The sequence below is a fragment of the Dendrobates tinctorius genome, unplaced genomic scaffold, assembly GCF_039654945.1.
Source record: "Dendrobates tinctorius isolate UK_male_01 unplaced genomic scaffold, ASM3965494v1 ptg000250l, whole genome shotgun sequence".
Taxonomy (NCBI): Eukaryota; Metazoa; Chordata; class Amphibia; order Anura; family Dendrobatidae; genus Dendrobates; species Dendrobates tinctorius.
The window spans coordinates 10,416,149-10,434,937 of NW_027361917.1; the positions used below are offsets into that span (position 1 = coordinate 10,416,149).

General features: G+C 45.6%; 1 protein-coding gene across 2 annotated transcripts in view; it reads right to left on the reverse strand.

Moving 5' to 3' along the window:
* The window catches only part of ACSS1 (acyl-CoA synthetase short chain family member 1), a 189,384-nt gene that overhangs the window by 84,079 nt on the left and 86,516 nt on the right, over positions 1–18,789 (reverse strand). For both annotated transcript variants that reach the window (XM_073557471.1, XM_073557470.1), the window contains exon 8: positions 14,510–14,602. In XM_073557471.1, the coding sequence (XP_073413572.1) occupies positions 14,510–14,602 (93 nt within the window). The remainder of the gene's footprint in view (positions 1–14,509; positions 14,603–18,789) is intronic.

Here is an 18,789-nt window from a genome sequence, read left to right on the forward strand (position 1 = left end):
GAGGAAAATACTTTAGAAAAGAAGCCACAGGTGACAAAACGTCCAGAAGAGGATTTCTGCAGAAGGACGGCGCCAGCCCCAGTAGAGGATGCGTCTACCTCGAGAGTGAAAGGTCTACTAACCTCAGGTCGGTGAAGCGCCGGAGCAGCGGCGAAGGCTTGTTTCAACGACTGGAAGGCCTCTTCAGCCTCAGAGGGCCAAGCCTTTGGGTTAGCTCCCTTGCAGATAAGGGACGAGATGGGGCGAACCAACGAGGAAAAATGAGGAACGAACTGTCGGTAGTAGTTCGCAAAACCAAGGAAGCGTTGGATTGCCTTCACCCCATGGGGCTGTGGCCAATCGAGGACGGCGGACACTTTTGCCGGATCCATGCATAGACCTGATTCTGAGATAATGTACCCCAAGAATGGCAGGGACGTTTGCTCGAAGGCACATTTCTCGAGCTTGGCATAAAGGCGGTTCTCCCTCAGGCGCTGGAGGACTTGACGCACGTTCTTTCTGTGGGCGGAGAGGTCTGGAGAAAAAACGAGGATGTCATCCAGATAGACTACCACGCAGGAGTACAGCATATCCCGGAAGACGTCATTCACGAACTCCTGGAAAACCGCTGAGGCATTGCAGAGGCCGAAGGGCATGACCAAGTACTCGTAGTGACCGTCTCTGGTGTTAAAGGCGGTCTTCCACTCATCCCTGGAACGAATGCGGATCAAGTTGTAGGCCCCACGAAGATCCAGTTTGGTGAAAATTCGAGCTCCTCTAAGTCGGTCAAAGAGCTCCGGAATCAATGGCAATGGGTACTTGTTCTTGACCGTGATATTGTTCAGGCCTCGGTAGTCTATGCAAGGACGGAGGGAGCCGTCCTTCTTTTTTACAAAGAAAAATCCCGCTCCCGCGGGCGAGGAGGACTTACGGATGAAACCTCTAGCAAGGTTCTCCTGGATATAGTCAGACATAGCTTGGGTCTCAGCAGGGGATAGCGGGTATATCCTACCCCTGGGTGGCGTAGAACCAGGAATGAGGTCAATCGGACAGTCATATGGCCGATGGGGGGGCAGAGTCTCGGCCTCCTTCTTGTCGAAAACATCTGCAAAGGACCAGTAAGCCGACGGCAGACCTGTAGGTGCCGGGGATGGACCGGCAGAGTTCATCAGACGGACGGGCAACAGGCACTTCTCCTGACAGAACGGTCCCCACCGGAGTATCTCGCCCGACCGCCAGTCCAGGGTTGGCTCATGAGTCCGTAGCCAAGGGAGGCCTAGAAGAAGTGCGTGAGACATGGTGGACAAGACGAGGAAGGAGATCTTCTCCAGGTGCAGGGCTCCGATCTGCAGCTCGATCTCTTCGGTGGCCTGGGTAACGGACTCCAGCACGGACGTACTATTGACCGAAACAATCGACCGAGGAGTCTCCAGGGATCTGACAGGAATCCGGTATTTTTTAACCGCCTCGAGTGTGATAAAATTCCCCTCCGCGCCAGAATCCAGGAAAGCCTCCTCAGAATAACGCTTGGCACCGAGATTCAATAATACGGACACGAGCAGGGGAGGAGAGGAATCACGTACACCTAGGGAGGCCTCTCCTATCAACCCTAGGCGGAGAAGTTTCCCGGCTTCTTGGAGCAGGAACGGAGGAGGTGAGAGGAGCTCCTCTCTCTGGCTAATTCACGGGCACGTTCCTGAAACCACAGGTCGATGCGTGTCGCCAGTGAGATCAGATCCTCTAAAGAGGTGGGAGTATCCCGACCTGCCAGTACGTCTTTGATCCGACTGGACAGGCCACGCCAAAAGATCCCTACGAGAGCCTCGTTGTTCCAACCGAGTTCGGAGGCCAAGGTACGAAAACGAATGGCATACTGTCCTACCGGTAGCGTACCCTGATGGAGGTTAAAGAGGGACTCGGTGATAGAGGCCAGCCGACCCGGCTCGTCGAACACCTTGCGGAAGGTGTCCAAAAAGGTGGAAAGCCGAGAGACGAGTGGGTCATTGCGCTCCCAGAGGGGGTTCACCCATGCTAATGCCTCCCCCTCTAAGTGTGAAACAATAAAGGCAATTTGGGCGCGCTCAGTGGGATAGTGCTGCGGCAAAAGCTCAAAATGTAACCGGCATTGGTTCAGAAATCCTCGACAAAACTTAGGGTCCCCGCTATATCGGGGTGGCTTGCCGAGGCGCGGCATCGGGTGCGGGGCCGAGGACTGGGCAGAAACGGATTGTATGGCCGACAAACGAGACTCCATGGATTTCAAAAAGACCATAATCCTGGTCTGACTCTCCCGTAGGAACACCAGTTCCTTTTGGATGGAGGTGGTGGCACCAGCGGGGTCCATGGCCTGATTATACTGTGACGACTCCTGGAGTGGACCCTCTGGGTCGTGACACCAACCCTCCCAGGGTGAGCTGACCTAGTGAAGACCACCCCCTATACAGGGAGTGTCAGGGGCAAGCCCCAGGGGGTGAGGCACCACGACTGCTGGCACCAGGCGGCCGGCTCACAGGAGACACGAGTGGGTGAGAGTGTCTGCAGGAACGTGTAAAGTGTGGACACGGGAACACGTGGTATACAGAGACTTCGTTCGTCCGGGTGTGAGTGAAGCAGGAAGCGTGCAAGGAGCACGTCAGAGCACTGAGTCAGGCAGCAGGTGTGCCAGGAGGTGTAACAGAGTAAGAGACTGAGTACAGGATCAGAGTGTGTGCCCGGAGGCACAACTGAGTATAAGACAGAGCACGGAATCAGAGTGTGTGCCAGGAGGCACGACTGAGTATAAGACAGAGTACAGGGTAAGAGCGTGTGCCAGGAGGCACAACCGAGTATGAGACAGAGTACAGTGTCAGAGCATGTGCCAGGAGGCACAACCGAGTACGAGACAGAACACAGGGTCAGAGCGTGTGCCAGGAGGCACAACCAAGTACAAAGCAGAGTGCAGATTCAGAGCATGTGCCAAGAGGCACAACAGAGTGCAAAGCAGAGGACCTGAGTACAGCGCACAGCCAGGCAGGGACACGGCAGACCAAGCCAGGAAGCACAACAATAATCAGGCACCTCCCCTAGGGGGAGGTCGTCTGATATAGCACATGACTACTACTGGTTCCGGGTCAGGAACTAGCCAGAAAGCACATGACCACTACAGGTTCCGGGTCAGGTCCTCCATTACCATAGAGAGGACCGAGCCCTATACAGCACTGACAGGAGCGCGCAAGCGCAAACGTGACATGTAGGAGGAGGCCCGGGGACGAGAGCTGCGCGTGCGCACCCTACGGGACCCCCGGAGTGACCGCAGCTCCGGAAGAGATGACGTCGGGACCGAGGTCCCGCCCCCAGGTGAGCACGGCGTGACAGTTATCTTCTCTGCGGACAGGTGAGGAATATTGTGGTTTATTATTTTATTTTTGTTGCAGGAGACGTTGGTTTCGATGGATTAGGCATTCGGTAGGTATGATTTAATTAAGATTCAATAAAGGTGTCTGTGTCATTATTTCAAATAAAGGACTTTATTCTGGGTACCTGTTTTTATACATTATCACTTTGGGATTAGTAATGGGGGAGTCTTATAGACGCCTCTCCATTGCTAACCTGTGGGCTTGATGTCACATGACAATACAAAGGTGACATCAACCCCACAAATATGAACCCCACTTGCCACCGCTAACTTATAGATGCGCCTTTTCTGGGGCGGTTGGGGGCTGAGGTTTTTAGTCTGGGAGTAGCCAATATCCACGTCCCCTTCCTAGGCTATTAATATCAGCCCACAGCTGTTTGCATAGCTATTGCTGGTTATTAATTATAGGGGTACCCCATGTCATTTTTGGGGGGTCACCCATTTTAATAGCCAGTAAAGGCTAAATATACAGCAGTGAGCTGATATTAATTACCTTGGAAGCTCCATGGGTATTACCCCCTTCCTAGGCTACAAACATCTGCCCCATCCGTCGGCTTTCCCTCTGCTGGTTATTAAAATTACGTGGGAGCCCACGCCATTTTTTTTTCATTTTTTTCTTAAAATTAAAAGTTGCTGTCTGGTTACAGCCTATGTACGTTTGTTCTGTTAAGGCTCCAACATAGACTGGTGACAATGTATGTAGGTTTGTGCATATTTGTGTGTGAGTTTGTGTTTACTTATCAGCTTAGTAATGAGGGTGTCAGCGAAAGAGTTGGAAGCAATAGCTTCTAAACGAACGATTGGCCGAACTATTGTTTACCAAAAAACCATCTGTTGTGTAGGGTGCTCCTTATTCCCCTCTCCCAAGCATTATATATAGTTTATCTGTATAGGGGGAAGGCTCAAAGAGATAACTGTCAGCCGACAGCTATTCAATGTGTATGACCATGTCTTATTCCTGTATGTGTCAGATCAAATGTCATGTGCCTGTAACAGCCGCGGGTGGATCGAAACTCCACCTGCAGCTGTTGACTAGTTAAATCCTGGTGTCAATCTCCGCACTTGCACTTTTTTTTTGCAATTTCAATGCACCTGAAATTTTTTTCCTTTTTTCCACCAGTACACTATATGATAAAATCATTGATGCCATTCAAAAGTATAACTCGTCCAAAAAGCAAGCCCTTATATGGCTGTATTGACGTAAAAATAAAAAATATTGCTCTTGGAAGACGGTGAGGAAAAAATGAAAAAAAAATGGAAAATGGCCATGGCGTGAAGAGGTTAAGAGATGTTTGCAAGAAGCATAGAAAATACCAAGAAGAATTATTTGAAAAACTAAAGATATTAAAAACAATTGTCGCTGCAATAAAAAAAATTATCTGTGCTTTATGTAAATTCTTGCGTCTAATATAACATATGATAATAGATGCTACGTTACAATTTTAGCCATATGGAAAGAATACTCCGTAGTGGAAAATTCCTGTACTTGAGAAGATATTTGAGTAGGCATGTGAACTTCACAGACCAGCGATAAAGTAACAAGATTATTCTATATGGGGCTTGGGCATGTTAATTATCTACAGGGTGATGCTATAGCATTAGAGTAAGCACAGACGCAGGCCCATTTAAGACTGCTTTCACAATGCGTTTTGCAGTTTCGCCTATGTAAATCTCCTGCAGAAGTCAGATTATAACATTATAACATGATCTTTATTTGTAAAACAAAATAATATGATGCCACACAATACACTTTTTTTGTTGAATATCTCTGTTAGGAGTAGCTCAGCTAACTGTGCTATTTCATACAGTAAAACATAAGATATATGGACTTATAGCAGCCAACACTCTTTTGGCCTCCATTAGCCGCCAGTAGCTTTCTCGAAGCAAAAAGGAAACAGATCATGCAAAAGACAATGCAAAATCACCTTAACAAGAATCTAGGGCTCCATGTTGTCCAACACTCATTAATTCAAGAATGAAGGGATCATCATAAAACTTTTCCTTAGCAAATCATTCACCATTACGTCAATGTCCTTTGTGGTTTGTCCCCCACCCCAACAATAATCCTGAATTAATTATTTACATGCAGTCTAGAAGATGAAAGAAGCTGGGGTTTTTTTTATGCTCACTTATATAGCGCCATCATATGCCATAGCGCTTTACAGATATTATCAGTGTTCCCATTGGGGCTCACAATCTAAATTCCCTGTCAGTATATCTTTGGAATGTTGGAAGAAACTGGATGAAATCTGCACAAGCATGAGTAGAAAATATAAACTTCTTGCAGATGTTGGCCATGGTGGGATTTGAACCCAGGACACCAGCGCTGCAAAGCAACAGTGCAATTGGTCCAACAACTAGAATACCACACTACATACAGTGGGGAAAAAAAAAGTATTTAGTCAGTCAGCAATAGTGCAAGTTCCACCACTTAAAAAGATGAGAGGCGTCTGTAATTTACATCATAGGTAGACCTCAACTATGGGAGACAAACTGAGAAAAAAAAATCCAGAAAATCACATTGTCTGTTTTTTTTTTCATTTTATTTGCATATTATGGTGGAAAATAAGTATTTGGTCAGAAACAAAATTTCATCTCAATACTTTGTGATATATCCTTTGTTGGCAATGACAGAGGTCAAACGTTTTCTGTAAGTCTTCACAAGGTTGCCACACACTGTTGTTGGTATGTTGGCCCATTCCTCCATGCAGATCTCCTCTAGAGCAGTGATGTTTTTGGCTTTTCGCTTGGCAACACGGACTTTCAACTCCCTCCAAAGGTTTTCTATAGGGTTGAGATCTGGAGACTGGCTAGGCCACTCCAGGACCTTGAAATGCTTCTTACGAAGCCACTCCTTCGTTGCCCTGGCGGTGTGCTTTGGATCATTGTCATGTTGAAAGACCCAGCCACGTTTCATCTTCAATGCCCTTGCTGATGGAAGGAGGTTTGCACTCAAAATCTCACGATACATGGCCCCATTCATTCTTTCATGTACCCGGATCAGTCGTCCTGGCCCCTTTGCAGAGAAACAGCCCCAAAGCATGATGTTTCCACCACCATGCTTTACAGTAGGTATGGTGTTTGATGGATGCAACTCAGTATTCTTTTTCCTCCAAACACGACAAGTTGTGTTTCTACCAAACAGTTCCAGTTTGGTTTCATCAGACCATAGGACATTCTCCCAAAACTCCTCTGGATCATCCAAATGCTCTCTAGCAAACTTCAGACGGGCCCGGACATGTACAGGCTTAAGCAGTGGGACACGTCTGGCACTGCAGGATCTGAGTCCATGGTGGCGTAGTGTGTTACTTATGGTAGGCCTTGTTACATTGGTCCCAGCTCTCTGCAGTTCATTCACTAGGTCCCACTGCGTGGTTCTGGGATTTTTGCTCACCGTTCTTGTGATCATTCTGACCCCACGGGGTGGGATTTTGCGTGGAGCACCAGATCGAGGGAGATTATCAGTGGTCTTGTATGTCTTCCATTTTCTAATTATTGCTCCCACAGTTGATTTCTTCACTCCAAGCTGGTTGGCTATTGCAGATTCAGTCTTCCCAGCCTGGTGCAGGGCTACAATTTTGTTTCTGGTGTCCTTTGACAGCTCTTTGGTCTTCACCATAGTGGAGTTTGGAGTCAGACTGTTTGAGGGTGTGCACAGGTGTCTTTTTATACTGATAACAAGTTTAAACAGGTGCCATTACTACAGGTAATGAGTGGAGGAAAGAGGAGACTCTTAAAGAAGAAGTTACAGGTCTGTGAGAGCCAGAAATCTTGATTGCTTGTTTCTGACCAAATACTTATTTTCCACCATAATATGCAAATAAAATGAAAAAAAAACAGACAATGTGATTTTCTGGATTTTTTTTTCTCAATTTGTCTCCCATAGTTGAGGTCTACCTATGATGTAAATTACAGACGCCTCTCATCTTTTTAAGTGGTGGAACTTGCACTATTGCTGACTGACTAAATACTTTTTTTCCCCACTGTATCTGCATAATCCTACGCTTACATTAGTGGGATACATTTATAACCACCGAACCACCGTCCTGCAGATGGCAGTTGTCCCATTCGACTAGAATGCCGCTGCACATTTAGTTCAACCCTACGCTTACATTAGTGGGATACATTTTATTGTGCTGCTTTTCTTTTAATCTTCTTTTATATATATATATAAACTGTTGGATAGTGATTTACGGTAATTATTGAGATAAATTACAGACATTTATATTTGGAGAACTAACTGCAGAAACCTTCAGTTTTTATTCAAGTCCTTGACTGAAACAAGCAAAGGTGACCACAGGTATGGATCCACTTGCACTTAGAGGTAGAGAATGAAAAAACTAACTTAGGGTAGCCAAGTGGGAGGATGGTCAAAGATAGCATCTTCAGCCAAGGAGCAGAAGGTGTATGGTGCTCCCCTAAGTTTGTTTTTTCATTCTCTAGGTCTAAATGCAAGTGGATCCATACCTGTGGTCACCTTTGCTTGTTTCAAAGACTTGAATAAAAACTGAAGGTTGCTACAGCTAGTTCTCCGAATATAAATGTCTGTAATTTATTTAATTATTATTATTATTTATTTATATAGTACCATTGATTCCATGGTGCTGTACATGAGAAGGGGTTACATACAAATTATAGATATCACTTACAGTAAAAAAAACTAACAATAACAGACTGATATAGAAGTGAGAAGACCCTGCCCTTGCAGGTTTACATTCTACAGGGTGGTGGGTAAGGAGACAGTAGGTTGGGAGGTTGAAGCAGCTCCGGTGTTGGTGATGCGGTAGCTCCAGTAGTGGTGAGGAGGCAGTGGGGTCATTGCAGGCTATAAGCTTTGTTGAAGAGGTGGGTTTTCAGGTTCCTTCTGGAGGATCCGAATGTGGTTGATAGTCGGACGTGTTGGGTCACAGAATTCCAGAGGATGGGGGATATTCGAGAGAAGTCTTGGAGACGATTAGCGAGTAAGTGTGGAGTATGGAGGAGAGAAGGAGGTCTTTGGAGGAATGGAGATTACGTGTGGGAAGACATTGGGAGATTAGTTCAGAGATATATGGAGGAGACAGGTTAAGGATAGCTTTGTAGATCAGTATTAGTAATTTGAACTGGATACACTGTGTGAATGGGAGACGGTGAAGAGATTTGCAGAGGGGAGAAGTGTAGGAGTAGAGAGGAGAGAGATGAATTAATCGGGCAGCAGAGTGAAGGATGGACTGGAGAGGTGCGAGAGTGTTAGCAGGGAGGCCACGGAAAAGTATGTTGCAGTAGTCGAGGCGGGAGATGACGAGGGCATACACAAGCATTTTAGTAGATTGAGGGTTGAGGGAAGGATGGATTCTGGAAACATTTTTGAGCTGGAGGCGACAGGAGGTGGAAAGAGCTTGGATGTGCGGTTTGAAGGACAGTGCAGAGTCAAGGGTTACTCCCAGGCAGAGGATTTCCGGTACGGGGGAAAGCGTACTGTCGTTAATTGTGATAGATAGATCTGGTAAGGAAGAACTGTGACATGGAGGAAAGATGATGAGTTCAGATTTGTCCACATTGAGTTTGAGGAAACGAGATTAGAAGAAGGAGTATATGGCTGATAGACACTCCGGGATTCTGGACAGCAGACAGATGACGTCTGGGCCAGAGGGGTAGATCTGAGTGTCATCAGCATAAAGCTGGTGCTGGAATCCAGAGGACTTTATGAGTTGTCCCAGGCAAGTGTATAGATTGAGAAGAGTAGGGGTCCTAGAACAGAGCCTTGGGGGACTCCAACAGAGAGAGGGTGGGATAAAAAGGTAGTGTGGGAGTGGGAGACGCTGAATTTGTGGTTGGAAAGGTATGAGGAGATCCAGGATATGGCAAGGTCTTTGATGCAAAAGGAGGTGAGGATCTGTAGTAGGAGGCAGTGGTCAACTGTGTCGGAAGCACAGGACAGGTCTAGACGGAGGAGTATAGAGTATTGTCTGTTGGCTTTGGCTGCAAGTAGGTTGTTAGTAATTTTGGTCAGGGCAGTCTCAGTGAAATGATGGGGATGGAAAAAAGACTGTAGACTGTCAAAGACTAAGTTAGATGGGAGGTGGGAGGAAAATTCAGCGTGGATGTGCTGCTTCAGGAGTTTGGAAATGAATGGGATCAGCGATATTGGGTGATAGCTGGACATAGCAATTGGGTCGAGGGTTGGCTTTTTAAGGATAGGCGTGATTGTGGCATGTTTGAACGCAGAAAGGAAGGTACCAGAAATTAGTGGTAGGTTGAAAAGGTGGGTTAGGGATGGGATAAGTGTGGTGGTGAGGTTGGGGAGGAGGTGGGATGGGATGGGGTCGAGTGCACAGGTGGTGAGGTGTGATTTGGAGAGGAGACAATTAAGCTCTCCTTCAGTGATGTTGGAGAAGGAGGTTATGGCTGAAGCGCATTGGTCTGGTATGCAAAGGGGTTGTGTTGGTTGAACAATAAAGACTTGCCTTGTTTGGTCAATCTTATTTTTGAAGTGTGTGGCAAAGTCCTCAGCAGAGATGAGGGAGGTAGGAGGGGACAGTGGTGGGCGGGGGAGGGAGTTAAAAGTTTTGAATAACTGTTTGAGGTTGTAGGATAGGGAAGATACGAGGGTTGTGAAGTAGGCCTGCTCAGCAGAGGTGAGGGCAGATTTGAAAGTGAGTGTTTTCTGTTGGAATGCAGTGAAATCATCTTGCGAATTTGTTTACTTCCAACGTAGCTCTGCAACCCTGGAAACTTGCTGGAGCTTTTTAGTGATGTTATTGTGCCAGGGTTGTCTATTGATACGTCACACTCTGCCATGAATGAGAGGGGCGACTGTGTCAATAGCTTACCCTAAATAACTACACAACAGTTAGGATATATGAAATAAGCGTATGGTTGAACAGATATGTGCTGGGGAATTCTAGTCAAATGGATCAACTGCCATCTGCAGTACAATGGCTCAGTGGTCAGCTGTGTTGCTTTGTAGGACGGTGGCTCAGTGGTTATAAATGTATTCCACTAATGTAAGCGTAGGATTGCGCAGATACACTACTGTTCAAAAGTTTAGGGTCACTTCGAAATTTCCTTATTTTTGAAAGAAAAGCATTTTTTTCCAATGAAGCTAACATTAAATGATTCAGAAATACGCTCTAGACATTGTTAATGTGGTAAATGACTATTCTAGATGCAAATGTCTGGTTTGTAATGCAATATCTTTATAGATGTATAGAGGTCCATTTCCAACAACCATCACTCCAGTGTTTTTATGGTACTTTGTGCTTGCTAACTGTGCAAGAAGGCTAATGGATGGCTAGAATACCCTTGAAAACCCTTGTACAAGTATGTTAGCACAGCTGAAAACAGTTTGGCTGATTAAAGAAGCTGTAAACCCGACCTTCCATTGAGCTAGTTTAGAATCTGAAGCATTACATTTGCTGGTTCCTTTCAAAATGGTCAGAAAAAAAGAACTTCCATGTGAAACTCGACAGTCTATTCTTGTTCTTAGAAAAGAAGGCTATTCCATGCGAGAAACTGCCAAGAAACTGAAGATTTCCTACAACGGTGTGTACTACTCCCTACTACTCTGACTGGAGTAGAAAGAGAAGTGGGAGGACCAGCTGCACAACTGAGCAACAAGACAAGTACATTAGAGTCTGTAGTTTGAGAAATCGACGCCTCTCAGGTCCTCAACTGGCAGCTTCATTAAATAGTACACGCAAAACGCCAGTGTCAACGCCTACAGTGAAGAGGTGACTCCAGGATGCTGGCCTTCAGGGCAGAGTGTCAAAGAAAAAGCCATATCTGAGACTGGCTAATAAAAGGAAAAGATTAATATGGGCAAAAGAACGCAGACACTGGACAGAGGAAGATTGGAAAAAAAGTGTTATGGACAGACGAACCCAAGTTTGAGGTGTTTCAATCACACAGAAGAACATTCGTGAGATGCAGAACAACTGAAAAGATGCTGGAAGAGTGCCTGACGCCATCTGTCAAGCATGGTGGAGGTAATGTGATGGTCTGGGGTTGCTTTGGTGCTGGTAAAGTGGGAGATTTGTACAAGGTAAAAGGGATTTTGAATAAGGAAGGCTATCACTCCATTTTGCATTGCCATGCCATACCCTGTGAACAGCCCTTGATTGGAGCCAATTTCATCCTACAACAGGACAATGACCCAAAGCACACCTCCAAATTATGCAAGAACTATTTAGGGAAGAAGCAGGCACCTGGTTTTCTATCTGTAATGGAGTGGCCAGTGCAGTCAACAGATCTCAACCACATTGAGCTGTTGTGGGAGCAGCTTGATCGTATGGTACGCAAAAAGTGCCCATCAAGCCAAAACAGCTTGTGGGAGGGGCTTCTGGAAGCATGGGGTGACATTTCTCCAGATTACCTCAGCAAATTAACTGCTAGAATTTCAGAGGTCTGCAATTGCTGCAAAGGGAGCATTCTTTGACGAAAGCAAAGTTTGAAGGAGAAAATTATTATCTAATATATAAAGCTCAATGTGGGTGTGTATGTATGTGTGTGTGTATGTCCGGGATTGGCATCCGCACCGTCGCAGCTACAGTCACAAAATTTGGCACAGTCACACGTCTGGACCCCGAGAGCGTCATAGGCTATGTTGTGAGGCGAAATTTTAACCCCACGCGTTCCAATTCACTAAACAATTTTGCCCCTATCTACATAATGGGGAAAAAGTGTGTGTGTATCAAGCCCCGACCCCTCATTATGATGTCATAATGGTTGCCATGGCGACGCTGATGTCATCATAGGTTGCAAGCCCCGCCCCTCATTATGATGTCATAATGGTTGCCATGGTGACGCTAATGTCATAATAGGTTGCAATGGCGAAGATGCTGTCACAATGGTTGCCATGGTGACAATGATGTCTTAATAGGTTGCAATGGTGACGGTTATGTCATAACGGTTGCCATGGTGATGATGATGTCATAATGGATATATGGGCACGGGTCTATGGGATGGAGGATGTGTTTGGTATATGGGCACTGGACTATGGGAAGGAGGCTATGTATGATGGTTATATGGGCATGGGACTATGAGATGAAGGATGTGTGATGGGTATATGGGCACTCGACTATGGGATGGCGAATATGTATGATGGGTATATGGGCATGGGACTATGGGATGGAGGATGTGTGATGGGTATATGGGCACTCGACTATGGGTTGGAGGATATGTATGATGGGTATATGGGCACGGGCTTATGGGATGGTGGATATGTATGATGGGTATATGGGCATGGGCCTATGGGATGGAGGATAATTATAATTTGTTATAACTAACCACAGTTAGTTACTATGCCCGGGCAGCGCGGGGTCTTTAGCTAGTTTAAAATAAAAATCTTTTTTTCGAACCTTGTCAATGCCTGGACTAGATTTTAAATTCATTTGGCAACTCATTTGATTAATAAAAGTATGAGTTTTCATGGAAAACACAAAATTGTCTGGTAGACCCCAAACTTTTGAACGGTAGTGTGTGTGGTGGGGTATTCTAGTCGAATGGACTAATTGCCATCTGCAGGACATTGGCTCAATGGTTATAATGTATCCAACTAATGTAAGCGTAGGATTGCGCAGATATGTGGTGGGGTATTCTAGTCAAATTGAATAATTGCCATCTGCAGGACGGTGGCTCAGTGGTTATAAATGTATCCCACTAGTGTAAGGGTACGATTGCGCAGATATGTGTTGGGGTATTTTAGTAAACTGGACCAACTGCCATATGCAGCACGGAGGCTCAGTGGTTAACAGTGTTGCTTTGCAGCGCTGGTGTCCTGGGTTCCCACCAAGGACAACATATGTTTGTTTATATGTTCTGCTCATGTTTGTGTGAATTTCATCCAGTTTCTTCCAACACTCTAAAGACATACGGACAGGGAATTTAGATTGTGAGCCCCAATGGGAACATTGATGAAAATATCTGTAAAGCGCTATGGAATATGATGGTGCTATGTAAATGAGCATAAAAAAGAAAAAAAAACGACTTCATTTGTCTTCAACATTGCATGTACAGTAAATAATTAATTCAGGATAATTGTTGGGGGGGGGGACAAACCACAAAGGACATTGACGTAATGATGAATGACTTGCTAAGGAAAAGTTTTATGATGATCTCTTCATTCTTGAAAAATGAGTGTTGGACATCACGGGGCCTTAGACTCTTGTTAGGGTGATTTTGCACTGTCTTTTGCAGCATCTACCGTATTTCCCTTATGCTTCGAGAAAGTCAAGGGGCTATTCACATATTCAAAGACTGGTATAATTGGAAAGTGCTTGTAAAATCATGCAACTTTCCAAATTAATAATTAATAAAATCCACATCCCTATAATTAAAATTGTATCTTCTATTGCTACTCACCGGCCACCTCAGCACACAAGCAGCGGTGGGCAAACATGCAAAGTGCTTACAAGCTCTTTTTTCAGCTTATAAACACTGCACTGAAGCTTTGCTGCAGTGCTTACCAGCTAAAAAAATAAATAAATAAATAACGTGTACGCACTGTCATGTTTGGCTATCGATGCTTGTCTGCAGAGGTGGCCTGTAATCTAGGTAAAAGGTAGTAATACAAGATACAATTTTAAATATCTGATGTTCAAAAGGCACCTATGCCACATATATTAGCAACAGAGATTACAATTTGTGCCAGCGAAAAAAATGGCACCAATAGGACTTCATTATGACCAGTATTATTGTGCATTTAGATTGGTCAATGGTGAAGAAGTATTCATAAAAATGCTTTTTACCTACTATTGGCCTGCATAAACATGATGATGATCACCTAACAAACAATAAAATGCTCCTTCATCGTGGAATCAGATTCAAGCATAAAAATCATTGGTATCGGCAGCACACCATCCTCTGTGTTATCGGTAGCACATCATAAACAGAAGATGTGCTGCAGATGACAAGATGCTATACGAGGACAGAGCGATCATACTAACAATTGCTCTGTTCCTATCAGTATTCGTCGACCTGTAGAAGAGTATGCAAGCTAATAGCCTTGGACATACTCGATCAGTTCTCGTTACGGTGCATTTATGGGTCAAAATTGGCATGTTTCAATGTTCCATTTTATATATATTTCATATCTGTTTGCACAGTCTTCATGTACTGTAAGTTTTGAAGGTAGTCTCACTTATCAGAATGATTTACCTGTTTGCCACCATGTGTCCACAAGATCGCACCTTCTATCCCCGACCACATTGTAAAACCATTCCCAAGCTTCATGATTTATTGGTTCACCCACTGAAATGATAGAAGAAGGTTAATGAAGCCAAAGCTGCTACCACATATTGCACTGTTTAGATTAATGGCAGTGACCTAGTGGAACTTGACAAGGAGAAACAAGTTCAGACAGGGCAACTTTTTCCGGAGCATGTGACAATATCACAGGACTCAACCAGGTCCCAGTAATGTGTTTGTTTCTCTAGTGTTTTGAGAATGACAGCAGGAATTTCTGTCCCTTGTTAAGTGTGACATATAATACTACCAACTACTAAACCCGATTAACCTGCATGTGAATCCTGATGTGCTGCTGTCTCGTGAATGTGCCTTATTTAACCAGATGCTTTATTTTGCTTCTTTTTGCTTTTTACAATCTGAGAAATTTAAAATTTTATGCGACACATAGAAGGCATACTGTGACTCATAAAAATAATACTTTTTGTTGACTGTTCTAATACGTCCTTCCATCAATGTTAGGCCGGGATCACACACAGCGTAATATGGCCGAGTCTCGCAGATTAAAACCAAGCTCTGGCGCCGGCACTCCGGAGCGGAGTGTGCAGCCGCACAGCAATACATGGAGCTGCACGCTCCGCTCCAGAGTCCTGGTGCCAGAGCTTGGTTTTAACCTGTGAGACTCGGCCGTATCTCACTGTAGTGTGACTCCGGCCTTACAGATAGAAATAATGAAGGAAACTTATGTTGTTCTTTGTGAACTTCATAAAAAAAGACATCCTGCATAATCTACAGCATATATTATACGTTTATCATGTAAGTAACCTTTCTCTGTGTGTAGTGTCAAACTTACAGAAGTAAAAAGGTACAAGGTCACGAATGAACTATGGTAGGCTGAGTTCCTACCTGTGATATAAATTCTGCTTTTTCTGTTCCAAAATAGGAACCGCCTCCCGTTGCCCGATAAATTTTCTGGGGATGGCGCCTCCTGTAGGGGTTTCATCAGCCAGTGCTCTATTCATCTGGAGCTGCTGGCTGAGCAATTCCCTACGGAACAGGCCAAGGTGGCATTTATTGTTTCCCTACTGTCGGGCAAGGTGTTGGAATGGGCTACGCCTTTATGGGAGCGTGGTGACTCAGAGATTCGGATCGCTGCTCACTTGCTTACAGCCATCAAGCAGGTCTTTCTCGGTCCACGGGTCACGCACGACACCTCTCTTCAGCTGCTTGCTTTGTCCCAGGGATCCTTCTCAGTTACTCAGTACGCCGTCCGTTTTCGGACACTGGCTTCCGAGTTGGAGTGGTCCGATAAGGCCCTTATCCCTGTGTTTTGGAGAGGTTTAGTAGACCACGTTAAGGATGCTCTCTCTACTAGAGAGATTCCTACCAGTTTGGAAGAGCTAATTTCCATTTCCACCCATATTGACCTCTGTTTTTCGGAGCGCGGTATGGAGCGTGCTCACTCCAAACGGAGAGTTACTCCGGCTCCCAACTTGTTTGAGCCTCTAGAGCTGCCCGAGCCGGAGGTTCTATCCCCAGAGCCCATGGAGGTGTCTCGCGCCATTCTTGAGACGCGCCCGGCTCAAGATTCCATTTTTGGTTGTCACCGTCTACACGCTGTTTCTCAGGATGACAGCGCCTCGCAATGGTCAGATTTTGAGCCGGTTAGCGAGACCTTTGTTCCTCCTCGCCTTAGGCCTAAGATTCTCGCGTGGGCACACGCGTCCAATGCGGATGGCCACCGTGGCTATATGCAGACCACGAAGCTTCTGGCTGGGTCGCATTAGTGGCCACACAGGGCTTGGGACGTTAAAAGATTTATTCGGGCATGCACCTCATGTGCTCAGGATAGCCTTCCCAGACGGAGTGTGGCGACTGCCGCCGACACACGGCGGCGTTCCACTGTAACTCCCGCTCCCATCGTCTCCCGGGTGTCCCTTCTGAAACCTGGCGACCTTGCCTCCTCTGATGCCTTTCGTGTGTCCCGGTTTTCTGTGTCACCTACCAGGACATCAGGCTCGCCTTCGGACGAGTCTGAGGCCTATGCCACTGTCGGGCACAGGCTGGTGGGTCGGAATGTTCAGGGAGGGGGGGGGCCCTAGGAGGGGGGGTAATGTTAGGAGTCAGATTTCTGCCATTACTAGGCAGGAATCAAGACCCTCACATTCTGCAGTCTCCTGCTCATTGTCTACTGTAGAGGAGATTGCAGAGGAGATTGCTTTGCAGCAACTCTCTACAGAGGCTAAGTCCTTCTTTCCATCCTCTGAGCATGCTCATGGGACGATCTTCCATTGGAGTTCGGGAGTCAGGTGCTCAGCTCCTGCTCCAGATTCCATTGGTCCAGCTCAGAGATCTGGAGACTTCCGGAAGGTCCCATTTGCTATAAAAAGCGCGCATGACTCATTTGAAACCCCTATCCTTGGATATTACGATTGTGTGCTCCTTAGGCACACTTGCTAGCGTCCTACATCGCACATGCATTACAGCGGTGTCACTCTGCGGCACTATCCACACCGCGCTGCAGTAGCAGCCTTTTGCGTGTTCGCGGTTGCGACACTATTCACACGGTTGTCACGGTAGGTCTAGTCGGATGTAGAAACGCCATCTTGGGCTAGTCCTGTGACCGTTTACCGCGTGTGTTTCGCTGAGCTCCTGTGATTCTAACAGGCTCAGCGTTATTGTGTTTTTTTCCCTTTTGTTGTTGCAGCTCTGTGAGTTCAACAGAGATTGCTCTGTGTACCTGGGTGTCGTCTGAACCCTGTGCACACTACCGCCTTATTGCTCTGTCACCATCTAGCTGCGGTTTTTCCATCTACCGCACGGTGGACCCCGAGCGGCGAACGCACTTTATTTATGTTTTTATTTAGTGCGTTCCGCCGTTCCTAACACTTCTGCTATGCTACGTACTGCGTAATGGCTGCGTCTGACCATGCAGGAACATTGTTAGCTCATCGTAGCTGATTCTTTCTGTGAGATAACATATTTCCCTGCCTCTTTTGTCACAGGAGCAAGTGTTTCTACTGTGTCTCCAGCACTCTCAGCTCATCATAAGTCAAGTCAAAGACATGTGGAGCCAGAGCTCCTACCTCACTAACTTGATTTATGATGAGCATTGGGAACTGGAGACTCGGCAGAAGAACTCACTCCTATGATAAAATAGGCAGGGAAATGTTTTACCTCACCGAAAGCAGTTGCTGCAAGCCACTGCTATGTCATTTGTATAGTCACTTATTCTTTCTCCCCTGCCCAAGAGCTGTAGTATGATCAGACCATGTCCCTGAAGGGTCAGACACAGCCATTACACAGTACACAGCAGGGGCACATTTATAAGATTATCTCAGCACAGGAACATTTCTGATTAATACATTTAATTGTGGAACTTATCTTTATTCCAAGATGTATTGATTAACATATGCTCTGTCTCTGCACAACCCCTTTAAGTCTGTCTTCGGTGTGCACAGACACTGTATCAATAGGCCAATCATGTACACAACTAAAAGGTCTATAACAATGGGGGTAATTGAAAACATCTCTGCACCACTTTTGTAGTATAACCTTTTTTATGTTGTTCATGTCATATTTGTAATAAAATTTGTGACTTTTTATTCCTGGGTTTTGATCTGCATGCAATGATTCTACAATCTGTAACTTCGAATCCAACTTTTGCTTGAAATTTGGCACCTTGAGGGGTCCATTAGGGACACTTGCCATCATTTTTTAATAGATGTTAATTGGTAAATTCAGCAATCTGTGTCTGTCCATTGTTTTCTTACATGGAAAGCAAGGAAAACTATAGGTACTCTTTAAGTTTCACCTCTATTATGGTATGAAAAATGTTGCATCTGTTAAAAATGCTACTGTTTTTGCTTTTCCAACTAGCGGCATTTCGCATTTCTCATAACTTCTTACGCAGAAACAAGTTTTGTCATGTTTATTAAACCATCAAGGGGTTTGTGACTGCAGGGGGGCTCCACTTATTAAGGCTAATTTCACACATCAGGTTTTTTCTGACAGGCAGGATCCGGCGTCAAGTGTGAAAAACTGATGAAACGGATCCGTTTTTCCGCCGGATCCGTCTAGCGGATCCGGCAAAAATCCGGATCCATTTCATCAGTTTTCCATCCGTTTCTTCCATTTTTTATCCATTTTAAGACGGATATGTTTTTTTAAAAAGCCCATGGGAGGCTCCCAAACGTCCTGGGGGCTGGCCAATTGGATCTGAGCATGCTCAGACTTAAAAACCGAATCCGGGG